Source organism: Phyllostomus hastatus, unplaced genomic scaffold (assembly GCF_019186645.2).
Source record: "Phyllostomus hastatus isolate PE091 unplaced genomic scaffold, TTU_PhHast_1.1 phas_contig_40, whole genome shotgun sequence".
Lineage (NCBI taxonomy): Eukaryota > Metazoa > Chordata > Mammalia > Chiroptera > Phyllostomidae > Phyllostomus > Phyllostomus hastatus.
The window spans coordinates 94199704-94218667 of record NW_025333872.1 but is presented as its reverse complement, the minus strand read 5'-3'; the positions used below and the strand labels follow the sequence as shown (position 1 = coordinate 94218667).

Below are 18964 nucleotides of genomic sequence, written 5' to 3'. Positions count from 1 at the left end.
CCAACCTCCCCCCACCTGCCTTCCCTGCAAAGCCCAGGAGGTGCGCTCAGGTCATCCCGTGTTTAAGGACAGGAAGCATCCAGTTATTTAGCTGGGCGGGGTAGGTGGTTCAATGCAGGCTCCTGATCGCCTTCGAACGCCAGCTTATACTGCATGTGAGTGAGTGTGCAGGCGATCAGACAGACACATGCACAGGCTGGGGCAGAGGCCATGCCTGCTACAGAGGCTTTCTGCCCACGTCTTATTTACAATTTCCTATTTATTTATTTATAAAAGTATGTTGTCTTTTATTTTTAATTTTAGATTTATTTATTTATTTATTTATTTTTAGAGAGAGGGGAAGGGAGGGAGAGAGGATGAGAAACATCCATGTGTGGTTGCCTCTTGGGCAACCCCTACTGGGGACCTGGCCCACAACTCAGACATGTGCTCTGACTGGGAATTGAATGGGCAACCCTTTGGTTTGCAGGCCGGTGCTCAACCCACTTAGCCACGCCAGCCAGGGCTAGATTTCTTTTTAAAAGAGGTAAAAGAACTGCCATTTCCTGGTGAGTTACTCAGCTCTTGGTCAGAGGTTTCCCGTCTTAAATTTCAATGAGGTCTCCCTTTCCTAGTGCAGAGCTGAGCTCAGGTGATGATGGCCATGTACAGTAACATTCCTAAAAGGGTTCAGCTTCCGCCCTGGCTGGTGTGGCTCAGTGGACTGAGGGCCAGCCTGTGAATTGAAAGGTCAGTTCGATTCCCAGTCAGGGCACATGCCTGGGTTGCAGGCCAGGACCCCAGTTGGGGGTGTGCGAGAGGCAACTGATACATCGTGATGTTTCTCTCCTTCTTTCTCCCTTCCTTCCCCTCTCTCTAAAACTGAATACATAAAATCCTGAAAAAAAAGAGTTCAGCTTCCTAAGCTAGAAGGTCCCCATTGTGGGTCTGCTCATTGCCAGACAATATTCTATTCAGCCCAGCTTCTCCTCGGGGGTTTTCTCCCATTGACCTGGAAGAATGAATGGCGGGCCGAGATTCCTGTCGCAGGGCGAGGAGGAAGTCAGAACAAAACCCACCAACACTCCCTGTTCCCCCGGACGCGCGGGCACTCCAGGTTCTCACCTGATGAACGGGACGTGGTAGGGGCGCACGAAGATGTAAAGGCAGACGCCCACCAGCTGCGCCGAGGTCAAGAGAATGTACCGATGGGAGCGCGAGATGGCCTTCTGCAGCTGCTCGCCCCACATCTTCCGGTTGGTGGTGCTGGGAAAGGAAAGCAGAGCGGCGCCGGTGACTGTCGGGCCGGGCGGCAGTGGGTTCGCCCACCTACAAAGCCTCCAGCCCCGAGCTCGTCCCCGACACGAGGGAGGGCAGGCAGCGTGCCTTGTGGGGCCAGGCCTCCACTGGGCCCCTCGGCTGGCCATTAGACACGCAGTCCCCAGCCCTGCCGCCTGGGGCCCAGCCGAGGGCCCCGGCTCCTGAGAGCTCTGCAGAGTCGGGTTTTATTGTTTGTTCAGGAAGTTCCTGAAATAAAGCCGCAGCGGGTCCGGCAAGAAGAGTGCTGGCTGACTTTACTCGCGGTGCGAATCCAGCGGTGGAGGGCAGAGAGGGGCCTCCGCCCACACTCCTGCCTTCTGGCCTCTCCCGGGAACGTGACTCAGCAGCCGCACCCTCCAGGCCGCCTGCCAGCTCCCAGCCGGACGCAGCCTGCACACCTGGCCGGACAGCTCCCCAGAGAGCGTGCTCGGGAACCCACCCCACTTCCATTCCCGCAGTTAGCAGGGAAAGAGGACAGAGGTTGGGGAGAGGGCGGTCGGCGGTCCCTCCACAGCGAGGGGCGAGGTCGGCAGGTTCAGACCCAGGCGGCTGTGGCCCCGCACCTGGCTCGGGAAGCTCTGGTCTCGGTGGTTTTCACGTCACTCTTCTGCACCCCGGCACCCGGCCGCTTACCTGGCATTGACGATATTCCCTGCGCTCAGCTCCACCATCTCCTCGAACCCCACGGCAAAGATGTCTGCTGGGCTGCTGTCATCTGGGGGCAGGCGGCAGATAAAGGAGTCAGGCCCACCAAGGCTGTGCTGGCTGGGGCGTGGGGCAGTGCGTGGGCCTGTGGGCCCAGCTGTCCCGCTGCCCGGGGGCCCTCATCCAGTCCACGGGGCCCACCTTCTCCTGGCTCCCACTGTGCACTGGGCCTTTCCCTGTCTACATTCTCGGGCACGTGACTGCACCTCACAGGGGTCCCGAAGCGTCAATCAGAGGCCACACGTGGAAGTCCCACTGCCAGGGGCATCTCGCCATCCCCCCAGCCAGACCCCAGGTGACAGGGGCAGGCCCTGTCTCATGTTTGTCTGAGCCCGGCCAGTGGGCCAGTGGCCCAGCTTTCGAGGCTAATGGCTGACTGGGTGGTCCTGCTGGACCGCCTGCTCTGGGGGCCATCTCAGAGAAGGGAAAACAAGCCCCACTGTGGGCTGTGGGCTGTGGGCTGGAGCTCGGATGACACCTGCTAAAGACGCTCCTGGCTCACAGGAAACAGCAGGGGAGAGGCGTTCCTTCTGTCCCCTCGGACAGGAACCCTGCAGCCACCGGCTGCCCCTCCAGTCGCATCCCGCCGACACTCAGCGGCCCCAGCCAGCAGGAGCCTGTAATTCCGCCCCCCACCCCCCACTCCCACTCCGTCCCCAGTGCCAGGCTGTCAGCGTCCTTTCCTGCTGTCCACGCAGCCCAGCCAGGAACCGCGAGCCTGACTGGCATAGAGTTTCCTTCCTTCCTTTTTTATTTTTTAAAGAAAAAACACTGTTCCTCTGATCTGCTGGGCAACTGTCACTGCAGCTCCTTCTCGCTCCTGAGCGTGGCGACTGTTGGCGGGAGCCCTGGCCAGCCCTCTGTCCCTCAAAGCCCCCTGCACAGTGAGAGCCAGCTTGTGTCAGCCCCCCCCAGCCCCGCCCCCCCTTCCTGCGGGCCAGGGAAGACTGGCCATTTTAGCAAAACTGGGGGGAGTCTCTTGGGCCCGGGGGGTGCTCATGCTCTCGGCCCATGCAGGGCCTGCCGGGGGGGGGGGGCAGTCAGTCCCAGCGACCCCGCACTGCGGACTCGAGCTACCCTGCCCGCCCAGGCAGCAAGGGGGTGCGACCTGTGCCTGCCACCGCGGGGAAGGGACCTGCTGACACGCGCGCGGCTCAGAGAACGGGGTCGCCAGTCTGCTCCAGGACCCAGGGAAGCCGCAGGGAGCAAGGCCACCGGGTCAACGGGAGCAAATCGACACATCCTTCAAGTCCTGAGTTCTGAGCCCCTTCGCTATGCCCTAGCAAGCCCGAAGACAACAGGTGGGCTGTCAGATCTGGAGTTATCTCCTCCTTAAAAGGAGCTCGAGGTCGTGACCACCTGGAGCGGCTGTCACAGAGACGCACGGTCGGCTGGGGCGAGGCCGGGACAGGCGTCCTTGGCCAGCAGGGACGCGACCCCTGGCCCGGCTCTTCCAGAAGGCAGCTCGCCCTCCTCAAACAAGAGGTTCTAAAAGCCAAAACCGAAAACCGCGAACTCTGCCTGTGTGAGGAGAGGAGACAGATCCACCGCTCTGACGGCCTTTCCAAACGCCTGGACGAGAGAAGGCGTCAGACCGTTAACTGGCCAGGCGTGCTCTGCAGAGGTGGAGCGAGAACGCCAAACCCCGAGTTCCACAAGTCGGCCGCCCCCCGGAAAGGCCAGCCCGAGGGCCCCACGGCGCTCACCCTGGGGCTCGGCGGCGCCCGAGAGCCTGGGCGAGTCCAGCAGCCAGTCGGCCAGCTCGGCCGTCCCCAGGAGGTTGCTCCTGAACTGCTTCCCACCGTTCACGTTCCAGGTCCCCACGGCGACGCGGATCTGCTTGAGGCGCGTGAACTCCGACTGCCGCTCCAGCATCGCCCTCAGGATCCTGGGAGTCACTGCGGGGGGGGGGGGGGGGCGCACAGAGGGGCGTCGGCCTGCGTCCTCCAGAGACTTGGACGGGGTCTCTGCCTGCAGGACGCGGCCACCTGTGCTGTGGACGCGGGCCGTGGTCGCAAGAGGCTGCCGCCGCCCACCATGGCCAGGATGCCCTGCTGCGGCACTCTGGCTGAGGAGTCCAGAAAACGCAGGACTAGGGAGCCCCTGTCCACACCTGGTCCCCAGCCAGGGCCACAGAGGCGGCGACACCAGGCCACAGCATCTCACCCATTCAGCATCCCCTCCACGGCCCGGGGCAGGGGGTGGTGGGTGGGATTTAAGGGAGGAGGCACTGTGATATGCTGTTTTAAATAACTAAAACCATAAATATCTTACTCCCATCGTGCATTCTCCACCTTCCATCCTGCACGCCCATGTTTTGTCTGAACCTAGTCTCTCCTCAAGGCTTTAAAAAACCGTTACTCTGACCCACGCCCATCCCTAGCTCTCCAAAACACGTCCCCTTCTCCAAGCTAGTGACTTCACCCAAATCTACGTCCCGTCTCCCGTGCTGCCCCACGAGACTCGCTGTCCTGCCCAGTGCTCCCTCCAGCTTTCCCCCCGGGCCGCCCTTCCTCCCGCGGGGACAGACACAGATGCCGCCCGGGCCCCCTGAAGCCACGGACGAGCCCCCCACGGGAGAGGGGAAGTACACAAGAGCTGTGAAACCATCTTACACGAGGGCAAATTAATTTTTTGACAACAACAAAACTTTCTAAAACAGAACTTAAGACTCATGAGGAAAAATGCCTTGCCTCCCCCTCTCCTCCTAAAATTGTATAGGCTCTGGGAAATGAGATGCTATCAAAATTTTCCAAAAGAAACCTCTAGCTCACTTATTTATGATATCTAACCCCCCCCAAAGAGAAACCCCACAAATTACCTACAAACTCATAGATACAAACTCATAGAACACACTGGCGGCTGCCAGAGGTGGGGCTGGGGGTGGGTGGGTGAAGGGGGTCAAAGAACAGAAGACAAATGAGTCCTGGGGGTGTCACGGGCAACGTGGTGACCTCTTTGGGACTGTTGCTAAGAGGAGATCTTAACCGTTTGCGTCCCAAGAAAAACATTTTTGCACTTCTGTATGGTGATGGGCGTTAACCAGGCAAACTGTGGAGATCTTTTCTGATACCTATAAACATTGAATCCTTGCGACGAGCGCCTGAAACTAATACGACGTGTCAATTATGTCCCACTTTTCAAAAAGCAGAAGAAACCTCTGGCTGCAGACAGAACCGTGAGCCCCCACCCCCTGCAGAGGGCGCTCCTGCTGCCTCCACTCTCACAGGGCCCCGGGGCCGGAAGGAGGCAGGACGCTGCCCCCTGGGGGTGGGGGGGGCTCGCTGGCACAAAAGACATCTGGCAAAGGGACCAAGGACCCATGCACTAGGGCGAGAGCGAGTCTCTGGTGTGAGCTGGCGTTCATAGACACCGACGCTTCTAGAATAGTACACGGACTCCGCCTGATGGGGAAACAGAGTCTGAACTAAGAAACACGAGAGTGGGCTCCCGCTCGAGGCCAGAAAGCCCGGGCACCCGGAACACACGCTGGCAGCTGGGACTGCACGCGTATTTTTACTGTACACGTGTGTGTTGACGTCTGAGAGCCCAAAAATTCTTTCTGTCTGGGGAGACACTGCCCCTCCGGGGATTAGCCAATGCTCTTTTCTTTCTTAAATTACTTTTTTTTTTAATCGAGGTAACGCTGGCTAATGACGTTATATAAGTTCCAGGGGGCAACACTGTGACTCACCATCCGCATCCACCAATGTGTGCTCACCCCCAAAGTCTGGTTCCCGCCCATCACCGGACCATTGTCCCCCTTTGCCCGCCCCGCCCCCTCCCCAGCACCCATGGGCATAAAGGACTCTGTTTCTCTGGAGCCCCTCCTCTGCCTCCTCTCGTGGCCGCCCGTGACTGACCATCTCACAAAAGAGGACAGAACACAGCTGCAGGCTGCTTGGGTTAACAGGTCAAGCTCAGGTGACAGCCAAGTGCAGAGCAGAGGCGCTCCCTCCGTCTGGCCCAAGGCTCAGGGGAGGGTCTGCCACTGGCCCCCCGGGATTGCGTGAGGGCGGCGGGAAGGGCTGGCTAGCATCTCCCCACCCCCCGACACCCACCCCCTCTGCGTGGCGGGGCAGCCGGGCGCCCCCACCCTCCCGCGGGCGGAGAGGGCCCCCCCGTACCCAGCAGGGCTGCGTTGTCCAGAAGCACCCTCCCTCTGTCCGCGGACTCCTCGGCGCAGACGTCCCCGACCAGCAGCAGCCTGATGGCCTCCTGCTTCACCCCGTCGAAGAAGTTGGACTGGATGGTGCGAGACACGGACCGGGCCCCGTCCTTCAGCTTCCCCACCTGCCGGGAGCCGGCCCACAGGCCGTGAGAGGCGCCCACGCCGGCCAGCCCCTGCCCCGGCCCCAGCCTCCCCCCCCCCACCCCCCCGTGCCCCTCGGCCCGCCCCCACCTTGGCCTTGCCCTCCAGGGCCCGGCTGCCCGTGAACATCTTGCTCAGGCTGTGCCCGTTCAGGGACCACATGGCTCTGAAGGACTCCCCAAAGCGGTCGGCAATGGGCTTGGAATTCAGCCGCAGGCTCTCGAGCTGCAGGTGGAGGACCTGGGGGAGGGGTAAGGGGCAGCTGTCGCTGACCTCTCACCTGGAAGCCCCCCACAGCCGCCTGCTCACATCAGCATGTGGGTCGTGGGTTCCTTACTCGGCAGACGGTGGAGCACCCTGCGCCCCCCCCGAGCAAGAGGAGGAACCTTTGCGGCACAGGATGGGGCCCCCACTTTATCTTTACCATCCCACCCGGCCCTCCTCTGACCCCCGTACTCCCCACGCCTGCGCCCCACCACCAGGGAGGGGGCTGGACGGGAAGCCAGGGCGGTCCTTGGACCCCAGGCCTCCTGCGAGCAGGGAGCCAGGAGAGACCACCAGGCACACGGACAGACCAGGGCTTCCCGCCGAGGCCTCATGCCAGGCTCATGTCATCAGCCCCGCGGTTCGCTCACAACAGGCCTTCTAGACCCACAGGTCCCCGGGGTGCCCCTGGGCCTCCACGTCTGAGACGCACGGCAGGTGTGCCTACGGGTGGGCCAGGGGCAGCCCAGCCCCCAGGGACCCTCCCTGCAGACAGACGCCTGGCGCCCCGGTCCCACCTCCCCACAGCGAGACCGCGAACCCAGGGGTCCCACCTCCCCACGGCGAGACCGCGAGCCCAGGGGTCCCACCTCCCCACAGCGAGACCACGAGCCCAGGGACGCCCCCACCGGGCCCCACTGGCTGGGGGCCGGGGAGCGACGCAGGGGGCCCCGGGCCGCGGCAGGGACAGACCTCGAGTGCGATGAAGCTCTGCACGGCGTTGGTCCGGTCCAGGCAGTCGAGGCAGTTCATGCGCAGGGTGCCTTTCTGAAAACTTGGGGGACGGCGAGACGTCAGCGGTGACAGGTCGTGTTTGGGGCAGCAGCCACGGCGGGAGCACGTGTCTGACAGGAGACCCCGCCAACGGCGCGTGCCCCTCCTTAGCAGCTCGCGGGGACCCCGTCTTTGTCCCGGCGGAGCCCGGCACTGCTGGGTGGCAGGCACACCCCAGGGCACATGCTCGGCCGCCCGGGCACCGGGGGCCCTGGAAACACAGTCCCCTCCCGCAGGCGACTGCCCTGGAGTCACATTTTTGAAAGTCGCCGTGGACACCCAGGGAACTGGACCACAGGCACGCACGCAGACGCCGGGCCGCTGCTCCTGGGGGAGGTCTGGGCCAGGCCCCCGCGAGCCGCTGGTCCCACTTTCCCATCCACCGATCGACCCAGAACCTCGCCGGTGGGCGCTTCTGTTCCAAGACACCTCACTGAGCACGTGCTGCTCCCTCGTTAACACTGAACTTGCCGCCAAGGGCACCCCCTCTCGCTCACATCTTCTCCGTCGAGGCATGCCCCGCCCTCCCCGCGCTGAGGGTCCCTTGACAGCCCCCACCGCTGCACTGGGGGCTGCTCTGGACAGAGAAACTGCCCACAAAATGCACGAAACGCATGAAGACGCGGCACTGAGGTAGCAAGAGGGGCACCGGCGGCGGCGGCAGAGAGCTGAGCAGACCGGCAGAGCCCGCTGAGGACGGGCGCCCTGGGCGACGGAGCTGTCTCCGTTCTGAGCGCGTCTGAGAACGCGCTGTGAGTGTGGATTTGGGGCCACGGACAAACTTTCGTGAGCAGGCACCATGGCGAACACAGAACCTGGGGGTGAGGCGGCGCGACCGCGTTGCGATGCGCAGACGCTGGGTCTCCTTTTCCTGCCGAGCTCCGGGCAGGGGAACGAGCACCCCGGCTTTACCACGCGATGGGGATGACGCCGGCGGCTCCCCTCCACCCTCAGGGGTTTTTGTCATGGCCTGGACAAAGTTACGTGGTTACCGTGGCTCTACGTGGCAACCCAGGCCCCTTGACTGGGCCCCCTAGCATGCCTCACTGCCTGCTCACACAATTCAACAGCACATCTGACCGTGGGAGGGAACGGAGGGGCCGGAACTGGAGACGGCTCCGTCCCCGAGCCTGCGCCCCTCGCCAGTGGCAGGGCGCCCCAGTCCGCCCGCGGCCCGGCCCCAGCCCGGCCCCGCCCGGAGACTCACCGTGGACTCACCCCCTCGCCCTTGGTGAACACGTCGAAGTCATCCCAGTGGAGCTGCAGCTGGGGCCTCAGGAGGTTCTCCAACTTCTCGAGCTTCCCGCCTTTGGCAAACTGGTGGAAGTCAAAGTTGATCATAGGCGTGTCGCCGGCGTGGCAGGAAGCCCAGAGCAACTTCTGGAAGGGGAGAGGGGGAGCGTGGCAGGGGACCAGGGAGGCAGGACAGGGACAGCAAACCTCTCGCCGCTGCAGTCGGAGTGGCCGGACCCACCGCTCGGTGGAGCCCACGGTCCAGCCTCACGGCGCACGGTGGCCCGAGTGGGTCACCAGCCCCGACCCCGAAAGGCTGGCACGGAGCAAACGCACGGGCCCACGAGGAGCATCTTGCCTGCAGAGAGGGTCCAGCCTGGGCAGAAGACGGCCAGGGCAGGTGGGGCTCGCCCGGGAAGCCCCCAGCCCCGCTGCAGCATTGCCCTCCCGCCGCAGGGCTCTCCCAGGTGCTGGTGAGGGGAGGGGCTCTGTGTCCTCGGGCACCGAGTGCCGCGGGCCCCTGAGGCGCGAGGGCCGAGCAGCAGGCTGGGAGCTCGTAACCCAGCTCTCCGTTGCCTGGTGACCAGTCCCATCCAGACAAGCTCAAGCCTCCAGGCCGGGCTGAGCCTCCCCGGAGGGCCTCTGGGTGCTCCTGGCAGAGGCGACCTGGCAGCCTTCCCAGAGGCCCGGCTCAGGCCCCGCCCCCTGCCCCGCCCCACCCACCCCCACGGCCTGGGCTCAGACCAGCCCAGAGCGTCTAATGACTCTGAATGACTCTGAAGGACTGGAAGGACTTCCGGCTGCCTGGCCCCATGACTCAAAGCACCCTGTGCGCAAACCGATGCCCGGGGGCCACCATCCGTCCGGAGAGTCCTGCTCTGAAAATCGAGTCCACTGAACTAAACAGCGAACTAAACAGCGTGTTGCTTCGTGGCTTTACGCTCTGGAGTGAGCCCCTCGTCCCCCTGGGCCCCGATGGCGGCAGGCAGGCGTGGGGACCTCGGCATTACAGGGCTGACGGGCGGCGGCGGGAGCCGGCTCCACCTGACACCCGGTCGGGCCTCCTGCCTCCTCCCTGCCCAGCAGCCTGCCCTCCCCGGCCTGCGCCGTGGGGCCGCTGTGTCCCCAGCCCCTCTTGTGACAGAAGAGCCCGTGGGCGCAGGAGGCACTTGCCGCAGCTGACAGGTGCTGGGGACACCCCTTCCCTGTATCTCAAGGCATGAAGGGAAGAGGGATTCTTGAGGTTTTTCTTTCCTTGCTTCCCCCCTTTTTCTTTTCCTTACAAGAAGCTGCCAAGATACGGGTGGAAGGGAGATATTTCGCAATCGCGTTGCCAGTAGCAACAACCAAACAGGAAAAGCAGGTCTGGCCAAATGGAGAGTCTGCTCCACGTCCAGGCTTTCCTGGGCAGAGTGAAGTGGGCACCTGGCGGGGTTCAGCTCGCCAGGGGCCAGGGGTCAGGGGTCAGGGGGACAGCGAACTCCACTGCTCCTGAGGTGAGGTCTGACTTTGAACTCTCCATCGGGGGCGTCCCTGGTCTGGAAACGGCCAGAGGGCTTTTCTCCATTCAGTGGGGGCCGTGGGGGATTGGACAAGGGCTGGGGAGGCCCCTTCTGGAGCTTGTCCCTGACGCAGAGGACTGGACACAGACAGGAGCTCAGGGAACAGTAGGGACCAGGGCGGCGGCAGCCAGAGGGGAAGCGGGAAGAGGGGCTCTTACTCCAACTGCTTCCTCCCTGGCCCAGGGTTTCTCCCCACAGGCCCCCGAGCCCAGGCCGGGGAGCCCCAGGGAGCCCACGGGCACAGGAGGCCGAGCCAGGGACGGCCCAAACAAGGATGGAAGGATGGAGGGCTCCAGGCTGGCAGGCGGGAATCGTGCAAGTTGCTTGTCTTAAACCCGCCGGGGGCTCTGAAGGGCCACTTGTGGCACAGTGCCCTGCGGGGGCTCGTGCGAGCTGCCAGGAGGGGCGGCCGGCAGCTGGCCAGAGCAAGAAGATGGGGGGCTCGGGCTTCTGAGCAGGTCAGGGGTGCGTGGGGGGGGAAGCCCAAAGGTTCGTGCACACGCGTGTGAGTGTGTGTGCACGCCCACCCAGCGGGAGGCTCTGCAGGAAATGCAGCCAGAGATGAAGGCGACCTGTTTTGACTCTGAGCAAATTCTCCCGGCCATCGGGTCAGGAGCCCAAATCGCCTGGTGCTGGAGCTCTGGTGAGATCTGCAATGTGGTTTGCAGCCACCCTCCCCACCCCCTGCCCCGCCAGGGAGCCCGCCTCCAGAGAGCAGGGACCCCAGCTGCCCCCCCCACCCTGACCCTGACCCTGTCCACCCCACGCCCACGCCCTGCGTGCTTACCTTGAAGGCTCTGTTGAGTACCTCCTCACCACCCCTGCTCCCCAGCAGGTTCACGACCACTTGCTGCCCATACTGCTCCTTCAGCAGGACCATATGCCTGCAACAGAGCAGGGCCGCACGGTGACCCCGCGCCCTCAGGACACAGACGGCCCCGCCTGCGGGGGGAGAGCGGGTAGAAAGGGCTCGCCGGGCACTCGGTTCCGGTGCAAGCCTCCGCATGAAGGGCTCCGGCCAAGAATAAATAAACTGCCCTGGCTGGTGTGACTCAGCGGATTGAGTGCCAGCCTGTGAAGCACAGGGTCGCCGGTTCGATTCCCGGTCAGGGCACATGCCTGGGTTGCAGGCCAGGTCCCCCTGTAGGGGTGCGTGAGAGGCAACCACATACTGATGTTTTTTTCTCTCTGTCTCCCTTTCTAAAAATAAAAGAATAAAATCTTTAAAAAATAAAAGGAATAAATAAACCCAGCGCACCAGAGGAAGGACTTTCTATGAAGCACCCCATCGCATCTAGGACAGCTGGCTTGGCCTCATTTGGACGGAGCCTTCGAAACGCCACGGGCGTATCTGTGACACCGCTCCGCCCCACTGGGCACACCGTGGGTCCCGAGAACGAGAGCCCGGGAGCGCAGCGGGCCGCCCCGGGGCCCGACGGTTATCTGAGTGCTGCTGTTTATGAGGTTTAACCCAACTGGGCCGGCACAGCAACATTTCGGTCTTCAGGAAAGTTACTGGCACAGCAGAGACCATTTTAAAAATATCCATGTTGAAATATTAGGGGGAGGTTATAATATCTCTTATCACCAACTTCTGAAAAGTAATTTTACAATGTTAATGATAGAAATGTTTAAATGTCGTATTCATAAAAGCATAGGAAAAGGAGGCAATGTAAAAAGCAGACAGAAAACTAATTTAATAGGGACCATTTTTTACACCTAAATACGGAAAAAAGACCAGAAGATAACATACTGTCATGTTAAAAGGGATGGGATTTTTATGTCATTTCAATTTTTTTCTTCTTTAAACAGTTCATTATTTTCTAAATTTCTGCAATGTTTATTTTATCAAGAAATTAAAAAAATTATGACCAAGAAGACTTTGTAACAAATCCTCACCAGAGGGCAGTTTTTTCATTGCTTTTGGGGAGAGGAAGGGAGAGAGAAACATGGATGTGAGAGAGAGACACTGACTGCCTGCCCCCCGTGCGAGCCCCCTCACCCCGGGAACCGGACCTGCAACCCTTCAGTTACAGGACAACGCGCCAGCCCGCTGGGCCCCACCGGCCAGGGCCTGGTCATCCCCCGCTAGAGCAGAGACACTCTCTCACTACCTCTGGGGGGCAGCACTGGGCAGAAGGACAGGATTCGGAAGTGGGCAGTTTGCGCTTCTGGGCTGACCAGTTGAGGACGCCTGCCTGTGTGTGGACGGCCTTCCCCGGAGCAGTGCTCCGGGCAGCCCTGCCCTCCCCACAGTCCCTCCGGGGGAGACGGAGGGACGGGCGAGATCGGGGGACTCAGGGGCTCCGGCAGGCTGCGCTCCATCTCCAGGGAGCTCCGGCAGCCCAGGGTGAGGCTGCCAGAAAAAAAAACAGAACATGCACAGCCTGGCCCTTCCGCCTGCTCTGTGGGGTCTGCCTGCCCAGGGAAGGGGCGTCCTGACCTGAGGCCTGGCGCGTGGACCCAACAGCAGGCTCCGCTCTGGAGGGACGCCTGAGCTGCCCGGCACTGAGACGGCAGCCTTGACTGGGGGGTGGAATGTGAGGAAGCCCACTGCGGCCACGCACCCGAGCCGAGACCGAGCCACAGCGCAGTGTATCAGAACCAAGGCTGATGTCCGACGCCCCCCTGACCGAGGCCGGCATGCACACCCCCGCTGGCTCCAAACTCCAAGGCTCCGAAAGAAACACCACAACTCGTTGTCACTCACGCCACCAGCCCCAAACAGCCCTGGTCACAAGTGGTCCCCGCTCTGAGCCAGTCCCGTCATCTGCACCACGAAGCTAAGTAATCCTCCTCCCGTGAAGGACGGGCACGAGGACTAACAAGGTGGGGGACCGTGACAAGTCCGGTGCTGTCACGTGGGAGTTGGTTCTCCTTTCGATTTATTGATAAATTGAAATATTGATTATTGATAAATCGAAAGACTCATTTCACTGGCTCTAAGGGACAGCGTCTCGGAGTCCACTCCAAGGGCAGCGAGAGTAAGGCTCCCTCCCCCTGGCCTTGGTGGCTCTGCGCACTAGGGTCTTTTTTTTTTTTTTTACACTTTCTACCCAGCTGCTACTGCCACAGGGAGCACCTCGGGAAGCTGGGAGATTTTTGGGACAGTGAGGAGTCACAGTTCCCTCTGGCGCATCCTCCTCCAGCTGGGCATAGCGGAGGGACCGACAGTTAAACCCACGCAAAGGGAGGGCGGGCGGATGGACTGGCTTCACTGTCCCCTGGGGGTGACACGGGGCACCGCCTAGTGGGGGGCTACCACTGTCATCGAACTGCACGACGCTGCAGTCACAGCCCATGGCCTGCTCAAAGCACCCCCTTCCCCCAGCGTGGCAGACAGAGGACAGAGTGACAGTGTGTAACGCAGGGGCCAGTATGACTCTGACAACGAGCACTTCTGTGGGTATCAGAGCTACCCACGGGGAGGGCTCTGGTGCGAGGGCGGGCGGAGGGACTCACTCTGGACCAGACACACCAAAGAACGGAGAGACTCTCTTCACGGCCCTGTGAAGTCCCAGAGACCTGGGGCGACCCTGCAGGGGTGACATGGCCCTGCTCCCTGGGGACCCACAGCGCTCCATCGTGGTCTGCTGGAGACACCCGTGACCTTACTCCCAAACACACACTCCCAAACTGCTCTGCAGTGACAGCAGCCCCGTCCGCAGGGGCCGGAGAGGGCTCAGAGCTGGCCCCGCCTCCCAGCTAGGCGCACACCTGGGAAAGGGGGTGGCTGGAAGCCTGAATCTGAAGCGGTTGCTGCCTGCAAAAGGGCGTGTGGCCTCAGGAAGGCGTATGGTGATTCACAGAGGAGACTGAGTTTGCTCTCCGATTCAGGGAAGAAGTGAGTGTGAAAAAGGAGGGGCTTCTACTCTCAAGCACACACACACTGATTTAAAACCGAGTCTACGGAACGTTCCTAATGTTTTTTTTAATAAAGGTCCCACGGACACGACGGTTCCTGACACAAGCCCAGCACACCCCTTTTCTCTCTTGCTTCCGGCCGACTCAGGAAGGATCTCGTCTCAGCCACATGTTTACCGTTTCCTCCGAACATCTAGCAGAGATCAGTGCCAACTAGGAGAGGGCCGTGTGCACCCTGCGCAGACCACGCGGACAGTGTTCGGGGAGAAAAGGCAGTACCACGTTCTGGATAGGTCACGCATCTCTTCCCAGGAGAAGCCACGGTCGGTCGGTCGGGGCCGTGCTCGCTGGGGCCGGCGGTACCGGTCTGGGGGAGGGGCGGCCACAAACAAGGTTCAAGTCCACGCGGAGCTTCCGGCACAGTGATTAACATACAAGCTCACTTTTTGAAATTTTATGACGGTCTCTAACATAATCTTTAAACTTCGTATTCAGATGAAAAAAGAGACATTTTAGGAAGCTATGAACTCTTCAAGTTCAAATTACGAATAGTTCAGGTTAGCAATGGCTTCTCTTAAGCGAACTGCAAAATACTGCGTTACGATTCCATTTGTGTTTTAAAGCATGAACTATGTATAGGCCAATTCTTCCCTAGAATGATACGTGAAAAAAACTAATAGTGAAACCCCCAGCAGTGGGAATGGAAGTAAAGGGTACTCTTACTTCTCACTTCAGACCTTTCAAGTGTTGACTTTTAAAACCTGTGAATGTTACTTTCTTTAAAAAAAGATTTTACTTATTTTTAGAGAGGGGGAAAGGGAGGGAGAAAGAAACAAAGGGAGAGAAACATTGATGTGTGAGAGCTACATCGTTTGGTTGCCTCTCCCACGCCCCCAGCCAGGGACCTGGCCCATCATCACCCAGGCACGTGCCCTGACCGGGAATCACACTGGCGACCCCTTGGTTCGCAGGCCGGCACTCAATCCAGTGAGCCACACTAGCCAGGGCAAAAAAAACCTATGACTGTTACTTCTCAAATAAAACCAAGTAGCTACAAATAGCCCATTATTTAGATGATCCCTGACTAACCAGGGCGAAGGGATAAAGCTTCGTTGCAGAAGGAACTGATAAGATAATTCCAAGTGTTACCTGCGCATTTACTGCCAAACCTTCAGGGGACCTGAGAGCAGGGGAAAATCTCATTTTTGGAAACTCCCTTTGGCAAAGGAGCGAAGTAAAGGGCACATTTAGATCCAGGGTGAGGGGCCCTCCCCTGCCTGCTGTCCCCCATGCTTCTGTCTGATGGAAGACAGACCCCAACGGAGGACAGGCTGAGCATGGTGTCAGATGCCCTTGACCCCTAAGGAGGAGAGGCTGAGGACAGTGCCAGGGGACCTTACTTGTCGAAAGCCGGGGCGTTCGCTTCCAGGCCTCTGTTGAGTCTCAGATGGTGGGACCCAACCTACAACAAAGAGAAACCACACCAGTGACTCCGGCTGCTCTGCGAACCCAGGAGGTGGTGGTCCCCCCCTGCTCCCCACACACACCCTACAAGCTGCCAGCCAGGCCTCTAGCGGCCCTTTCCCAGGCCCCTCGGAGGCCCCTCCCCGCCCAGGAAGGCCAGGCCTCGAACTCCGGCCCCTGGGCCTAACTCAGGCTCTGCTGCAGCCCAGCCTGAACTGCAGTGCAGACCACGCCACTGGGTCCTTCTGCAGACAGAGGAGAAACTGGGGTGGGGATGGGGGTAAGACCACGAGGCCCACGTCAGAGCCACCAACGCTTCTGTGGTCAGAGGTACAGCCATGCCAACACGGGCCCAGCGTCCTCTACAACAACGGGGCCCTCAGGTGCCCCCCAAAACCTGAGTTATTCACGGCCTGCAAACCACTGTGCCTTACTCTTCAGAACTGGCTGCTGAACACTGGAAGTTTAAAAACAAGGCTGAAACTACATACCGTTCCTGGAGCCAGGGCTCTCTGGACAGACCTGGGACATTTCTAGCACTGAACTGGTTAAGCACAGCGATGGACCGTGATGCGAAGGGTGAATGGGAGCCCACCCACGGACCCGCACCGAGGAGAGCCGGCTGGCGGGGTTCCTGGGTGGGCAGGGAGGTGGCTGGGTGGGCGGACGGTAGGCGGGTGGACGGAGCGGACGGAGGGCTCTTCCCTAGAGAAGGAGGACACCGCCTGACGGGTGCGGAGGGGGTGGTGGGGAGTCACCATCTTACAGCCACGACAGTCAACAGTCGCCCAGTGAAAGCCCCGCGTCAGCCACAACTGCTGGGGAGGGTGGGATGCCGGCTGGGCCTCGGAGCGCCCCCCACAGGACGCTCACTGGTTGACGAGCCAAAGGCACTCACTGTAAGCAAAGGCACTGAGTAGCACCTTGCCCGGGGGATCACAATTCCCACCACTAACGAGGGGCAGGTGGACACCCCGAGAAGGACACGGCGTCAGGGATCGAGAGCCTGAACCTGACCGTGACGAAACACCAAGGAACGCCAGGATGAAGCACGTTTACTTTAAGGAAAAAGGCAGCCAGTGTTCCCAAAAAGGTTGGTGTCACCCGAGACAGAAGGCAGAGGAAGTGACGGGGAGACTCCAGGAGACCGGAGAGGTGACGACTAACTGTGAGGTCATCCCGGCCAGGGGCGGGGCGGGTGGTGCTGAGACCGGCATCTCGGAGAGGACTGACTAATCTGGGGTGTGGGCCGCGGGGCAGATGGAGGAGTTGTGCCGACGTCACCTGGTCTGCACCTGTCCCTAGACTTCAGTAACTAAGAGAGGGTCTCTGCTCTTAGGAGAAATGGCCCAACGGGACGACACGTGGAGAGACCAGGTACGCAACCTCCTCTCGGCGGCTCAGAACGTGACAGCACGTGTGTGTGGCGAGACGGTGACCCTCAGTGACCCAGGTGAAGGACACAGCTGTTCTCGCTGCTGCTCTGCCAGCTTGGCTGCAGGTCTGAGGCTATTTCAAGACGGTTTCTTAACACGCCCTGCCCAGGGCTGTCGTCACCGAGGGCCACAGAAATGGTGCCACTGGCCTCACCCGCAGGGCCAGACGCAGCTGCTCTGAACACGCACTGAGTGTCACCCAGCAGCGCTCCGCTCCACAGGGGACACAGCCACCCCTCTCCCCACCGGAGGAAAGGGCCCGCCTGGAAAGCCAGCTTCCCAGCAGCAGACCCGGAGAGGGGAGTCCGGGCCTGGGTTGGCCGGTCTGGGTGAGTCTACAAATGAAGCCCCGGATCCCTGTCGGCCCCGAGAAACCCTGGGAGGTTTCGAAGGCTGCTCCACGGAAAGGCCCTCGTGGGGTGACTGCGTTCGCTCGGCCCCGCTCTCCGGGGGCCGTCCACACCTGGCTGAGGACACGGAGCTCCCCAATTTGATTCCAAAATCCCTCCCCAGCCGGGGCCGGGAGGACGGCGGGGCCCGGCACTCCCAGGCCAGGCAGCGCCCACCCATCTGTTTATCTGGATTCCCGTGGAAACCGGGCCTGCACTCCTCGGTGGAATGACTGCCACCCTGAGAAGGCGTGGCTGCCCCACGTCCGTCTGTCTGTCTGTCAGTCATCCCCAGAAACCTCCCCCTGCTGCAGGGAGACTGCGGCTGTTCTTGGAGTTGTCCCCACAGGGGGACGCAGTTAAGGGCAGGACAGAAAAGGGGGGCTTGGAGGCCTGGGTTTCAGCTGTGACCACCCTGTTCCTGGACGTGTCCAGCTGTCCCTCCCCAAGTCACAGTCCAATGTTTCTCTGCAAGCAGGAATTTGAGCCTCGGGTGACCCAACCCGGCAGTGTCCAGCCTCTGGGCTCTAAACTCCTCCCACCACAAGAAAAGTGTGTCACCAGCCACGCACGGAGCCAGTGAACACAGCCCGACGACACCCACGTCTGCACGGCAGCGGGTGCTGCCGTAGAAAGGCCGGGGAGAGGAAGGGGGTGGGCCCTGAATTCCCTGCCCTGGACGCCTCCCCACAAGGGGAACGCCAAGGGGGGACCCAGAAACACACCTCCCGGCTTCCATCAAGTCCGCCTGACAAGTGCAAACCCACCAGGTGGAGACCGTGCCCCTGCCAGGAGCAAGCAGCGCAGAGCAGGGCAGGATGCCGCGGCGGCAGCGGTGGGACTCGGGGCCGGGCACCAGCCGGGAAGCAGCAGCCCGGCCGCCTCCCCCACCCTGTCCCCCCCCGCCCCCCGTGCACCCTGACACTGACCCGCATCGGTCCTCTCCGGTGTCACGTAGCTCCGAGGCCGCGGTGTGTCGGCAGCCCCGAGGGGGCGGCGCTCCCGTCAGCACCGGCACACGGGAACCGAGTGAGATGCCCTGTGTCGTCCCCCTCCTCCTCCTTCACCCACCCTCCTCCCGCGGCCGGGTGGACACATGGACAGCCACTCCCCTCTGAAGTCATCCCTTCACTCCTTCAGACCACAGACCTGGGGACGGCGGCCACGGGAGTGACCGCAGACTCTGGGACGCCTGGCTGGGAGTCGGCCGGAGTCCACCCCGGCCGTTCAGAGAGCCCCACGACCACAAAGGGCGCTTGGGACTCTCTCCAGTCAGCCCACCGTGCGCATGCCCCTCCCCAACCCCACGTCCAGGAGCAATGAGCTGCCGGCTTGAAACTGGCCGCGATGGGCGGGTTTACACCACAGCAATGGGCAAGGGCTGCCCATCGAACTTCTCGCCCTGGGTCTCAAGCAAGCTGGTTTACCGGCATGCGCCTGCACGGCCCCAAGCCTTCCTGAGCGTGGCAGCCACCCAGGGGATTGCAGAAAGTACGCGAGCCTGGCTCCCACCCCAACACTGCGGTGTAATCGGGGGTCATGCAGCCTGGGCGTCGGGAGCTTTAACGTTGCCCAGGTGACCCTGATGTGCGGCGAGGTTTGGGCACCGCTCCTCTGGTGGGTCCTGGGCAGGGAAGCGTAACCTCCTCAGCAGAACACGCA

At 61.3% G+C, this 18964-nt stretch overlaps 1 protein-coding gene across 8 annotated transcripts in view; it reads right to left on the bottom strand.

Annotated features, from left to right (window-relative positions):
• Positions 1-18964, bottom strand: part of SYNJ2 (synaptojanin 2) — a 79691-nt gene that overhangs the window by 21007 nt on the left and 39720 nt on the right. For 5 of the 8 annotated variants that reach the window (XM_045844105.1, XM_045844108.1, XM_045844109.1 and 2 more), the window contains 9 exons: positions 15414-15475; positions 10937-11033; positions 8562-8734; positions 7274-7355; positions 6407-6556; positions 6132-6297; positions 3711-3902; positions 1933-2014; positions 1105-1245 (listed from right to left, as the gene is read on the bottom strand). In XM_045844105.1, the coding sequence (XP_045700061.1) occupies positions 1105-1245; positions 1933-2014; positions 3711-3902; positions 6132-6297; positions 6407-6556; positions 7274-7355; positions 8562-8734; positions 10937-11033; positions 15414-15475 (1145 nt within the window). The remainder of the gene's footprint in view (positions 1-1104; positions 1246-1932; positions 2015-3710; positions 3903-6131; positions 6298-6406; positions 6557-7273; positions 7356-8561; positions 8735-10936; positions 11034-15413; positions 15476-18964) is intronic. The other 3 variants (XM_045844112.1, XM_045844113.1, XM_045844106.1) reach the window with 2 other exon arrangements.